Here is a 13,511-nt window from a genome sequence, read left to right on the forward strand (position 1 = left end):
GACACTTAATGAGAACATTCCATTACGACATATTTCATACACGCTTCCCTCGTTTTTTAATTTTATCAACAAGTCCCGACTGCATAGTTGCTTCATCCTCCAAGTTCTAGTTAGATTCAAGGCCTTCTGTTTTGCAGTCTTCTAAAACAACACATCCAAACATGTGAGTGCTGATCAGGTAAAGCAATGACTCTCACATCAAACATCCAGCTTATTGGTCCAAACAGAAGGGTGGTGCTGACACTGACATGTTTAATATTTCCCTTAAATCATTCCTTAATCTGAACTGACAGCCAGCTCTAGCCATTGTGGTGCCTACGATAGATGAAATTATAATTTGGTGATCAAACGCATAGCTACACAGGAGGACATGACTGTTTCTTACAGATATGTATATACAAGAACTTCTCTGTACTATTGGAATTTTGTACAAACAATTCATTTTGAATCCACAGTTTGACAGATAATGACAGGCTATCCTTCACACCCAATTCCAAGAATATTGTCTTTTTAACAAAAAATGTTTAAAGGATTGAAAAAGTTTTCACTTTACATCATGAGCAGTATGATCATTTGTCCCCCAATCCTAGGTGGTCCTTACCTGAAAGTCTAGTATTTCATCTAATAGAAGGTCACAAGTTCACCTGTGCTGCATTAAGCTCACATTAACCATGTCCCAGCAAAGTGCTAATTATACCCTGCTGTAACATGACATCTGGAGTCACTATGGTCGAGGAAAGAGTCGTGCTATACTCATTTGAAGTCTGGTTCAGGTTCACCGCCTGGGGAGCATTTTGTAAGAGTCTGTGGACAAGCAGGTAACCGAACCAATTTAGCTTATTATCAATTATTGATACACCGGCAGGGGAGGAGGTAGTGGAAGAGACCTTGATTTAAGAGGACCCTGACAGTGGGTGCGCAAGCAGGCGAATGAGGGGCAGTTCCAGAAAACAGCAGGTGAACCACAGGTGAATGGTGAGCCAAGGTGACAGGAGATTAGTGGCGTCTGAGGTGGGTGGGTGCACATGAGACTAAATCCAAGGCGGGCTGGGTAAACAAGGAGAAGATTTGCTAATGCACAGTAAAAAAAAAAATTAGCTGGACTGCCATATATACCACACTGAGTAAACCGATAATCTGGAGAAGACTGGATGGCCACACTGGTCCTTTTCAACAGCGGTTGAGTGCACAACCTCCAGCTAAGGAGAAAAGCAGTAGCAGAAGACCACACCAGGTGTCACTTCTGTCACTGAGTACATGAAACCTAGGGTCCAGTTCACATGGTCTCACCAAAACTGGACAAGAAAAAAGGAAAAACAATGCGTGGTTTTATGAGTCTTGATTTCTCTTGTAATGTTTGGATGGTAGGGTCACAATTTGATGCAAGAAACATGAAAGCTCAATTCATCTCAAAGCGGTTTCTTGAAACACGACAGTGAGTTCACTGGACTTAAATGGCCTCCACAGTCACAAAAGAGCACCTTTGGGATGTGGTGGAACAGATTTGGATGTACAGCTGACAAAATTGCAGCAATTGTGTTGATGCTAAAACCTCTGAGGAATGGTCCAGTACCTTGTTGAGTCTATGCCATGAAGAAATAAGGCAGTTCTAAGCAAGCAGGTAGTACCACAGTATACCTAAGATAGTGGCACAGGGCCTCAGGTTGGAGTCGCTCCATTTAGCCCTCCACCTGTTTAACCTGTCAGCTGAACCTTCAGCCAGGCCAGTGAGTGTTAGTCACAAGAATTTGTGTTTGAGAGGTGAGGTGGGGAGAATGAGCACCCTGGTCCCAAACACATGAATAAAATCCAGACAGCAGAGCCCTTTCTTCCAGTTTCCCAGTTTTCCCTCCGTAATGTAATGGAATTTTTGTGATTTTCCATTGTCATGTTTGGCGAGCGGGATCTTGACTGTATTGCTAAAATGCCTCCCAGTATGATGACTGAACGAAACTAATTATCTGTGAATCATTGTGTTTTTTTAGTCACAACATCATTAGAAAAGCACACTCCCATTTGCTGTAAAGGTTGGGCTGGCATTCTGGTGTTTAATGTTTAACAGATGGACAGAGCAACTCCTTACCACTTGTTTTCAAAACGACAGTTCTATCTATAACAATAAAGCACAGTTTCCCAGGAAACCTTTTTATTTATGTTATAAAAATAAACAATAATAGACAACGATCAGTAGGGATCCATGACCCAGATTTGTACCCTGTTATCAGCCAACTAAAGGATTTGTAATGGCATTTCTATTCACATCTTACAACCCTGACTGACATGGACTATTACATCTATTTTATTTTAAAAAGTTTGCAAAGATGATAAAACAACCTTAGAAATAAGCAAAGTTAAAACACAAGATTCTACACGTCATCCTTTGTCATAGATGCATTACTGCTGGATAATGGTAGTAGAATTTTCAAGCAAATATTGATTTTATTCATTTTAAATAAAGTTTGATCATTAACAAATACCACAAAGCAATTGTCAGAATCAATACTCTAAACTGTTGCTTCTACATTCAACATGCTTTAAGACAAAATTGTGCAAAGGCTACACTATACATTTTTCAGGAATAAAAATTGGGGTCTTGGGGAAACGCAGAAAAAACCTAGAATAATATTATAGTATTGTATTGCTTGTTGTCCCGCAGAAAGCACTGGATTACAACTATTTGCAATTGACATCAATATCATATCTCACCTGGATGTGTTCAACAGAGTTAAACTACAAGGCATAAAAAAACCAACCACATGCAAGACATTTGTGAAAGTGCTTACAATCTTGTACTTCTGTCCTGATGGTGATAACATAGATGCAACATGAACAGGGCATGATACATCTCTGAGGATGTCTTGCCCCTTTCCCACCACTTGGGGCTTCCAAAGTGGCATCATTGTATTTAATAATGACTACATATGCTTGCTCGAGTTAACAACAGACAGTGAAAAATAGTAGGTGCAAAAACAAGAACATTTTCTTTACAAAAAAGAGAAATATGAAAGTATAAATAATTTTTTAAGGTTTTTCCAAAACAACAAAGGGAATATAATAACACTCTGTACATGAATACATATCGAATGTCACTACAGCTGCTACAATAGAGACCTCCTCTGTTACAATCTGCACACTTGAAACAGATTGAAACGTCAAACTGTCTGTGCTACAGGATTAACACAAAATACTAAAAGTGCTTACACCTCAAGCTACAGTCCTTCAACCTCGTATGTTTCCCTTCTACAAGTTACTACTCAAAACAACACTGTAAAAAAATATTTTGTCACCCTTCATTTCTTTATATTTTGCTAGAAAATGTGAACTAGGTGCAACCAGTTACTGAAACTTCTCCAAACATCCATGTACAGTATACAGTATAAGGCAAAAATAAACCCCATACAGTTCTAAAGAGCTTGAAATTCAGTATTTGATGTGACTACCTTTATTCTTCAACACAACCTGAACTATCTTAGAAGAGCTTTCTTGTAATTTCCTAAGTAGTCCTCAGATACAGTTTTCCAGGCTTCCCAGGACAATCAAATCTTTGTGTTGTCTTTGCGATTTTAAATGGATTAAATGGAAGCAAGTTGTCTGCTTTCATGTCACGGTGCTAGTAAAGTGCCTAAAGATACAACTTCAGAGTATCTCTTGGTGAAGTTGTTTCTTCTGTGTAGACACAACAATGGGTCATCCCTTGAATAAGGTGTCCTTTTTATGCTTGAATGATTCGTAGGTCTGTGTTAAGTGGTTCAACAAGAAAAAAGCAGAAAAGATTTAAAGATAATCTTTGAAAAATCATTAGAAAGGCTGGAGGAATATTGCTCAAGACCACTTTAAAAAGAAGACAAAAGTCTGGCTCCTCGGTAGCAAAATATAGAGAAGAGTGGAGTGACTCAAGACTTTTGCTCAGCAAATTTCTCATTGTGAAATTTTGTCACCAGGTTTTCTGTACCTCATACAGGATTTGACACCGACCTTGAGCAAGGAGAATATGAGCAACAACAACAAAAGGCCACAACACTACCTTCATTTTACTTACTTACTGACCAAGTAAAAACTCCATTTATGAAAGCAGAGACAGTCTTTATTGAGAGCTTCCTGTACCTAATAATGCGTTCTGTGGGTGAATAGCACTAATCATTGGCCAGAAGAAGGATGTGAATGTGTTATTTTCTCTGCCTGACTCAGACAAATACACTAAATTTGTCCATGAGTGAGTATTTAGGTAGTTGGTTAGTGTCTCATGACTCTGAAGGTACGCAGTGTCTGTCTATCTGTGGTAATGATTATGCCCTGATGAATAATTTAACTGTATTGATGTCAGGAAGTCAAAATGAATAAGCTTCAAAGACCACATAACACCCATTAGTTAGTGGTTTCCTAACTGGCTTGTATCTATGTGGTAACATTTAAACAGGTATAAATTCATGCATCATTTCATGACAACGTTAATGACTCTTACTTTAAGCCCTAAGACCCTTTAACATTGTAAAATGTCACAAAATGCTTACATGGGCTGAGCAAGCAACAGTTACGAAGTAAAATTTTATGATTTTGAATATTCCTTTAGTAGTTGCACAAGCTAAAAGACAAAGTGAAGAGAAGTTTAATGTTTTCTTGCCAAAGCTATGGTTTAAACAGAAATACCAAAAACTGCAGTTTCTCTCATTTTATCTGTAAGAAGTCTCATTTTTGTGTGCTTCATCACAAATACCTCATACCTACGGTTAAGTATGGGGATCACGCTTGAGGATTTGAGCTTGTTTTACAGCCACAGGACCTGAGCACCTTACAGTCATTCACTCAGCCATGAACTCTTCTGTATACAGAGTCAAATGTGAGACCATCCGTCCAACAGCTAAAGGTGGACTGAGTTTATGCAACCGGACAAATTTACAACAGAACAGCTGAAACAGAAAAGAAGAAGAACAAAAAGATGTTGCATCAATCACAGTCCATCGCAACACCTGTGGCGAAACCATAACATAGGTGTTCATAAACAAATCCCAATAAACCTCAGTGAACGGTGATGTGACAGACTGATAAAGTCATACAGAAAACAATTATTTCAAGTTGTTGCTGGTAAAAGTGGTTCTGCAAGCTACTGAATCCTGGGCTTTACAAAAGTTTCACCCAACCGCATAGAATCATGTGAAAACTGTTTGTCACATAACTGCAAATCCACCTTTTATAAACTGTGTGGTCTGGTTAACCACTCGGCCTCACTGCAGCCAGTTCTTTAGCTTCTGAATGGAGTAATCGACTGCCTTGAACCAAATAACCAGATGCATTCTGTTGGAGTTGTAGATTACTCTTGAACAGGCTAAACATCAGGGTTATTATGATTATCTAAAACTAAGCTGAAAGCTAAAATAAGATATAAAAAAAAACTTTTAGTTATCTAAAATCTAAACCAAAACTAGACTTTTCTGAAACATGAAAAATCTAATCTGGAAAACTAATTAGAACTAATTAATACCAAATAGAAAATAACAAAAATATAATAACACTGCCAAACACTACTTGCTCATGCGTACATAACTGGGTAGCTGAATGTAAAAAAAAGAAAAAAAAAATGAATTTAATTTGCAAAAGAGTTGACTAACTAGGTAGAAATATTATTATCATCATCATTACACGATTAACATGTTTTAACAACTCAGACAGGTGAGTAATGCCAATATTATGTTTTGCTGTGTACACGAAGTCAGTGAATGTTACACTTTGACAACTTTTTCTTCAGCACATTAGAAGAAGAAGTAGACTGACATGTCTGTTGCAATTTTCACTGGGTTGGTGCTTTCACTAATTGTTTTCTATATATTTGTGGTTAATGTGTAAACTCTTTGCCAGACTTGCTCTGTAAGTGTAAAAGAGGTTATGTATAAGGTATGAAATATTTCAGAATTACTGAAATGTCTGACATGAAGATTTCCACAATTCATGTGTCATCTGGAGCACAGCTCCACTCTGTCTCGACTGTAACATTCCACTGACTGCTCACCAGTCTGTCTCTGTGTTGGGTCATTTGTCACCATGTCAACCTGACTTTTGTTATCTGCTCTCGCTGCGTCAAGTTTAAGTCCAACCTTTACCACAACATTAGTCAAAACTTCTAACGCCATTGTTTTGAAATCCTCTTTCTGCAGTCAGAGTTTTCATGAAGACTGCTTTTACATTTCTCAAGCCTTTAATATTGTATGTTGTTAATACATTGGAACATTTCCTCCAGTCATTAATAATGATAACAAACCCAAATGATAGTCTTAATAGCATTTTGTCCACTTCTGAAAAATCCTTCAAAATGAAATTTTCAGTGTTTCAGCTGAATGACGGCAAGTACAAGTCCATGTTAAGAGCACAGGAGCATCTGTTCTAGTATGAACAGATGAAAACGTAAAAGAAACCAATGCAATGTTTCCTCTAATTTTTCATGTGTCTGAGTTGAACATTGAACCAATGTGTGAATTTAATAAATAGTTTTTCCATTAAATAATGTCTTTGAATTCTGCAGAACTCCATATTACTTATTTATCACATCTAGTGATGTTTTTTGCATACCAGCTCTTCATCAGATAATTAAACACTAAGCAGCGTCCTCCTAAATCACCTATAACAGTCTCATGATTAATCACATCCAAAGGAAAATCAGATATTATATAGAACAAACAACAGATAAGTGAAAAATCTGTGAATGGTACACATTGCCTGGACACAAATGCCCACAAAAAAAGAAAATAAATTAATCTAAAAATTTACTAAAATAAAAGACAAAAAAATATCAAAAATAAAGAATAAAAAAATATAAATTAAAATTGTTAAATTAGTTTTTAAAAAATATATAAGTTGCCAGTAAGGGTGTCCTCAGTTACTCAGAGAGCTAAACCTGGATTGTTGTGTTCAAGCAAAGGAAAAAACAAGGAAACCAAAATTATCAAGCCAAGGCTTCAAAACATGACCCACAAACCACCGAGTGCTGTCACAGTGGCTTTCTCCATCTTTTATATGCACTGTTAATGGGAGGCATACAAGAGGATGCACAGAAATAAATCTGACTTTTTTGATTTGCATTTATTTATTTTGGTGTTTTACTTGTTTTCTCATGATGACTGCACGTTTTACATGAACTGTGGTCATAGGGGGTAATATGGTTGTTGGGGTGACTTTACCTTACAATATAAAGCAACTGTTGTTTGATTTTGTGCCAAATAAATAAAAATGAATGAACTGAATTGACAGAGATGCTAACTACAGCTGAGTTTGACCGTCCCTGAATAACAAAAGCAATGCTCTGTGTAGCAGCAACCTTCGGTCCTTTGCCGCTTCTGCAGGACGTAAAGTTTCTGACTCATGCTCTTCTTGAATCGCTTGTATGCTTTTCGGTAGCAAAAACGAGGTGAATGCAAAAAAGGAAAACAATTATTCTCCATACAAACTGAAAAATCCAAAACAAATGCCTCTGGTGGGCGCTCCCTTTACATTCCTTTTACATTACAACTAAACCACGACGGTCAGAAAACTGTTGCTCCACATCCTGCTTACTTACTTAACCTTTCATCACCCCCTCGTGCCTAACATACCCCCTTTACGACACCTGCTAACACTTTTAAAGATCACAGATTAAAGATTACAGCAAAATGTTGGCCTAAACTGTCTAAGCTCCAACACTCTGTAAAGGTCTTAGTGTTTTCATGAAATTAGATTTAACAGACTTAATGATTTAATGATAAATAAAAAGACAGCTCAGAGTGAGGGGTTGAAATTGGAGCAAAATCCAATTTCAACCCCTCACGCTGAGCTCCCATTTGTATATCCCGTTAAACTCATTGAGGTGTAATTATTAATTTACAAGAAGGTATTTACACAGACTCAGAGCCCGTCTTTAATTCTGATCATCAAAACAATGCATGCATCTGCCAGTAAAGCTCATAACTCAGCAGACACGATAAATAATTTCAATGCTAATTTTGTAGCATTTTGGTGAGGTATAATGTGTGCTAAAAACCTTCTGTCCTGTCCCTCCCTTTCACTCTGGCCCTGGAAAGCACAGTATTACTCAATCCTTCTCTCAGGTCCTCGTCACAGCCATGCCCAGCCCAGCTCTCTGCCAGCAAGTATATATGAGCCACTGTCTCCACTGAAGTCACACACCTTTGCACACTGATAAACAACAAACAGCAGCACAGAGTTGGATTGATTTTACAGAGGATTTAAAAGAATTTATAAACTGCAGACCAGAAAGTGGTGAGTTTTTTCTTTTATTCTTCTTCTTATTATTTTAACAGATTGTATTTTGTTTTTTAATTCATACTTTATAAAATTTGATGATGATAACTGCTTCTATAAACAATTGTTAATTAAATTTTAATTTCATTTATACCACATTTCGGTGTACATCCGTCATGCCCACCCTGTCAGAGTGTCTTGTTTCTGGATTGTGTGACTGTTTTTCTCTGTGGTTTCCCTCCTTCACAGACAGCAATCAATCAGAAATGGAACTTCTGAAAACCGCCCTCGTCATCGCCCTTCTTACAACAACATCTGCTAAGCCAGTGAGTTAACCCGCAAAAGAACTGCAAACTTCTCTTATCTTCCTCACTTATGCTGTTTTCTTGCCATCTCTCTCAGCTTGAGATACTTGAGATATTTATATTTTACTCGAGTTTCTCCATTTTATTCCACTTTTTACTTGAACTCAACCGCATTTCATAGATTTCTACCAATTTGTTGGCGTTACAGTAAGCTGTGCCCCTTGGGATGTGTGACCCTCAACTTGAGTAATTAGTTGATTAAACTAGCCAACACTTTGGGATGCATAGTGTCTACTGGCATAGGTCTTGGTCTGAAACATGACATCACTCTGCAGTCCTTCAAATGAATAGTGGGGAGTGACTCCATTGGTTTCAAAAAGAAGTCAGATGTACTTTGCTGCTGATTTTAAGGTTTGAACCACTAGGTTAAACACAAAACATGAAGTTTGCTCAGTAAATTACTTTGTGCTGATCTAGTCTGTAATTTTCAGCATAGCTATCATACGATGTGTATCCCTTTGTTTTATGAGCAGATAAACCCTCATCCCACCCTGTTTCAAAACACCAAGATGCTCAGCCACAAGGCTTAAAGGCGGGGTTTCACAAACCAGTGCGGATATGTCCATCTTTTTATACACGCTATGATTTGGGATGACACTTTGGGATTAGTGCGCTCTGTCATCCAAACAATTACAGCCTACATACATCCAACAGCACGCAAATGTTTATATAAAACAAATATGATTATGTGCAAAGGATTTTAGTCCATTTGAGCAGATTTAGATTGTTTACTGGATTTCAACCAGTTTCAATCTCCCTTTTTTATTAATAAAAAACATTTTTTTGAAATATTTGTTTGAAATTTTCAATTTATTTTATGATACTTCCTCATCGTGCCATTTATCCTCAACTTATATCACAGTAAGGTAATTTTCCATCTTTTTCATTTATAACCTGTCCTAAATGAAAAATTCTATTCATACATTTGCTCTTTGTTGGGATATTTTCACATTGAATGATGTTTTCTTCCAAATGTGACAGTAGCGTGTAAGAAGTCTGTGCTGATTAATGGTTGTTTCGGGATCATTTTAAAACATTTCTCTGTAACTTTAAGGGACATAAAATTTATGTTTTGGTGAATTGTGGGGCTACATTAAAAGTGTTTTTAAACCTTTTAAACACCGTCATTAAAATTATATTTTTCTGCCAGACAAACACAGATTTTTTTTAAACAAGTACTTAAATGGAAAAAAACAGTGTGTTTATTTAACAGAATCTGAGGGTATTGTCTCTATTATTTGGTTTTTCTACCACAGATGGCTTTCAGAAGGCATCATGATGCTGATATTCCCGACCACAAAATGGAACATTATCACCACAGGTTCACTGGGGATGCTTTCAACTCCATGAGCTCCAGCGAATCTTCAGAAAGTCAATCATCTGAGGACGGGGGGTTGTCCTCTGAGGAGATTATTGATCCTGAAGTGACCACGCCAGTCACGACCTCTGCTGCGATGACAGCTGTTCAAGAGGGGAGTACAGTCCCTCCTGAAGTAAGCACAATGGGTACTGACCAACCAATTGTGATGAAGACGACGCTCCTTCCAGCAACGCCAACCCCATCTGTCAATGCCACACCAACATGCGATCAGTGCTTTACGGTGCTGATTCCAACAGCAGCTCCCATTACTGACAACAGAGGAGACAACTGAGCAAAAGTCAGACAACGAGAGCCATATTGTTGAACAAATGTTTGACTTTAGTGAGCCGCCTGTGGACACTTTCTATCCAATTTAAAAAAAAATAATAAAGTCTTCATATTTTTTCCCAGTTTGCTTTTTTATAAATTATTTTGCTTGTATTTAAAAATGGCTTTAAAAAAGAAGTGCTTATGCACTGGTTTGATGGGTATCGGATCATCACAATCAGAACTCTGCTTTGCATGTTGCAGTAACTTAGAAAGACAGCAATAAAACGTTGGTTTACACTGAGAAACATTGGACATATACAATAAAATCAGATTCTTTAAAACGTGTACAGAATGAGAAGTTCCAATAGGATGCTGAATTATTTTGAATCCATTTTTTCCCTTAAAGAAGTAACAGAGGTCAGCAGAATTAAGAGACATCTTAAATTTAGAAGTCAAAATAACGGGGCAGAGAATGTGATGGCATGATGATAAGGCAATACTTTCTTAAAGCCAATTTTAAATTAACATTAGAGACACTGCAGAGTTACAAAAAGCAAAGTGTGTGAAGTCTGGTTCAAATGGATGATTTCACTCATGCTTACTAGAACTGTGAGCTGTCAGTAAAGAAAATGTGTCTTTAAATATATATATATATATATATATATATATATATATATATACATATGTGTGTGTGTGTGTGCTACTAAATGTACGTTTAGACGAATTTTTAATCTTTCACTGCTGTTTAGTCCTATGAAATGGAGTGGATGACCTGCAGTTTTTAGGTAAAAGCTATTTCATATAAACAAAAGCACTTAAATATTTAATTATATTAAATGAAAATACTCTGTTTGCATGTTTATTGCAGCTTTGAGGACAATTCTTACAATGTGTTAAAATTAACTTCAGGTTTTCTGGAAAGATCTGCTGATATGTTGGAAGTGTAAAGATATGTGGCCAAGCAGAAAAAACATCCAAGGCCAGCGATGGTTACTGATTAAATTTTACAAAACAAAATTTTACAAAAGGTTATTACTCTTCGTGAGGTATCCAGAATATGTATCCCACAGCAGTGTGTTTATAGACTGGGGAGGGTGTGTCTCTTGTCTGTTGTCTGTACATGCTGGTGAGTCCTTACCACAGTGGGGTTCTGTAATTGCACGCTATAAATGTACATGTTCACAGATTAAATGTAGAACAGAGAGGCAAAAGAAGACCTAAATGTTGCTGATTGTTACTGTTTTATACTGCTTTGGACTTGTTTGGACCTAATATGCCTGATTATACAACAACTGCTGATTTTTTTCTAATAAAGAAAAAAAAAGCCATACAGAATAAAAAAAAATATGGTCATATTTATATCAACATTTAATTCTTAAATTAAACATTTTAGGCAGGTGAGCTATAAATAAAGAATGCTTTCAAAAATGGAAGTTTTAATCATTTATGTTTCATCAATCAACAAAATGCAGTGAATGAACAAAAGAGAAATCGACATCAAATCAATATTTGGTGTGGCCACCCTTTGCCTTTAAAACAGCGACAATTCTTCTTGGAGAACGAACCACAGATCTTCTGTGGATGTAGGCATCCTCACATCGTTCTGTCTCTTCATGTAATCCCAGACACACTCGATGATGTTAATATCAGGGCTCTGTGGGGGCCGAACCATCACTTCCAGTTCTTCTTTGTCCTGAAGATAGTTCTTAATGACTTTGGCTGTGTGTTTGGGGGTTTTGTCCTGCTGCAGAAAACATTTGGGCCCAATAAACAATCATTTATATGTCTGAAAGCATTCTTTTATCAATTGTAATTGTATAAAAAGTGTCTGAGGCTCTATGGACATCATGCATTAGTTAATGAAGTCTCGTTATCACCATCTTTAAAGGTTTTGTTGTGAAATCAGATGTGAAGGTCCAACTGCACACTAATTGTGACTCATAGAATAAGAGTCTTGTAAATAAGTAAATACTTTTTACAAAATGCTTTTATTTGTAGTTCATCCCTTTAGTCTTAGGAATGTGCAATAAATGACAATTTATCACCACAAAAATTCAAAGAACAGACACAATTTGGCAAATTGAATTTTTAAATTTACAGAGAACAAAAACAGATGAATGGATTCTTGTTTTTTATGTTAATCTACAGATTTTAGGAAATAAAGCAAAAAAGAAATAAAGAATACAATAGCCTACTGATGTCTGTCTGTTTGTGTGATGCCCGGATTACTGTCAAGAACCAAAATAGGGTTGTCTTAGCTGGGTGGATAAGAAGCTCAGCATTGAGCTATAACAACGACCTATCTAGCTCCATCTAGTGGGAATGGTTAATTATTACAGTTTCTGTTAGCTGAGGAATTCAGTTTTTGGCAGAAGTCGACCGTTAGGATGTGTACAGAGTCAAATCTGCAAGTAAAATGATCAAAGAAACAATAAATATTATTTGAAACACAAAATTAACAATAATAAAAGTGGTGATTGTAATGATTTAATAAGAAGTAGGGCAATAAATTCAAAATTCTAATAGCAAATAATATTAAAGAGTATAATAATAACAGTAAAATAGATGCACTGGGAAAAAATGACACAATAAACCAAAACTAATCGGAAGCTAAAAGGGCTAAAAAGAAACGTCATGTTGTCTTCTGCACCTCACTTCATCCTTTCCTAATTTTAGCTTTCAGTCTTCATCTCCATGAGGAGCTTCCTACCTTCTACTCATCCATAGTTCCCAGATGTGTTGCATTTAACACATAAATCAATAAATTCAATTAACTAAATTTTAAGCAGAAAATTGATCCAAAGACTAAATGCTAACAAAAATTCTTTGAATTTCTTGGTTAAAATTCATAGTTAGTTAGTTTGTTTCCTAACTCAAAATTTGCAGACATTACGTGTTTTCCAGGTATTTCCAGGTATTGTATTCTCTCTATACCCACATCTGCAGTCCAACTCACAACAACAACCTCTTCATCAAGTTTGCTGATGACACCACGGTAGTCAGACTCATCTCAAAGGGAGACAAGGCAGACTACAGATAGGAAGTCCTGAAGTTGGCAGCATGGTGTTCAGAAAACAACCCGGCACTGAACACCAGGGAAACCAAAGAGGTCATTGTCGACTTCAGGAGGCACGGCAGTGACTTAGCCCCACTATACATCAACGGGGAGTGTGTTCCTTGGTGTCCTCATCTCCACTGACATCTCCTGGATAGACAACATCTCAGGGGTCGTCAAGAAGGCCCAGCAGCGGCTGCACTTTCTGAGGGTCCTCAGGAAGTAGAAGCTGAAC

The 13,511-nt window shown here is 36.9% G+C and overlaps 1 protein-coding gene across 1 annotated transcript; it reads left to right on the forward strand.

The window, feature by feature from the left end:
• Positions 1-8,136: 8,136 nt before the first annotated feature.
• On the forward strand, positions 8,137-11,437 carry LOC146514676 (uncharacterized). The gene is made up of 3 exons (XM_085165253.1): positions 8,137-8,244; positions 8,476-8,552; positions 9,848-11,437. The coding sequence occupies exons 2-3, from the start codon at positions 8,493-8,495 to the stop codon at positions 10,241-10,243; spliced, it is 456 nt and encodes a 151-aa protein (XP_085021379.1). The 5' UTR covers positions 8,137-8,244; positions 8,476-8,492; the 3' UTR covers positions 10,244-11,437.
• The last annotated feature ends 2,074 nt before the right edge of the window (positions 11,438-13,511 follow it).

The sequence above is a fragment of the Neolamprologus multifasciatus genome, chromosome 7 (assembly GCF_963576455.1).
Source record: "Neolamprologus multifasciatus chromosome 7, fNeoMul1.2, whole genome shotgun sequence".
In the NCBI taxonomy this organism is placed as follows: Eukaryota; Metazoa; Chordata; class Actinopteri; order Cichliformes; family Cichlidae; genus Neolamprologus; species Neolamprologus multifasciatus.

Coding starts and splice junctions, on each gene's coding strand:
- LOC146514676 (XM_085165253.1), top strand. CDS start 8,493: ATGGAACTTCTGAAAACCGCCCTCGTCATCGCCCTTCTTACAACAACA. Junction 8,553..9,847: donor CAACAACATCTGCTAAGCCA/GTGAGTTAACCC, acceptor TTTCTACCACAG/ATGGCTTTCAGAAGGCATCA.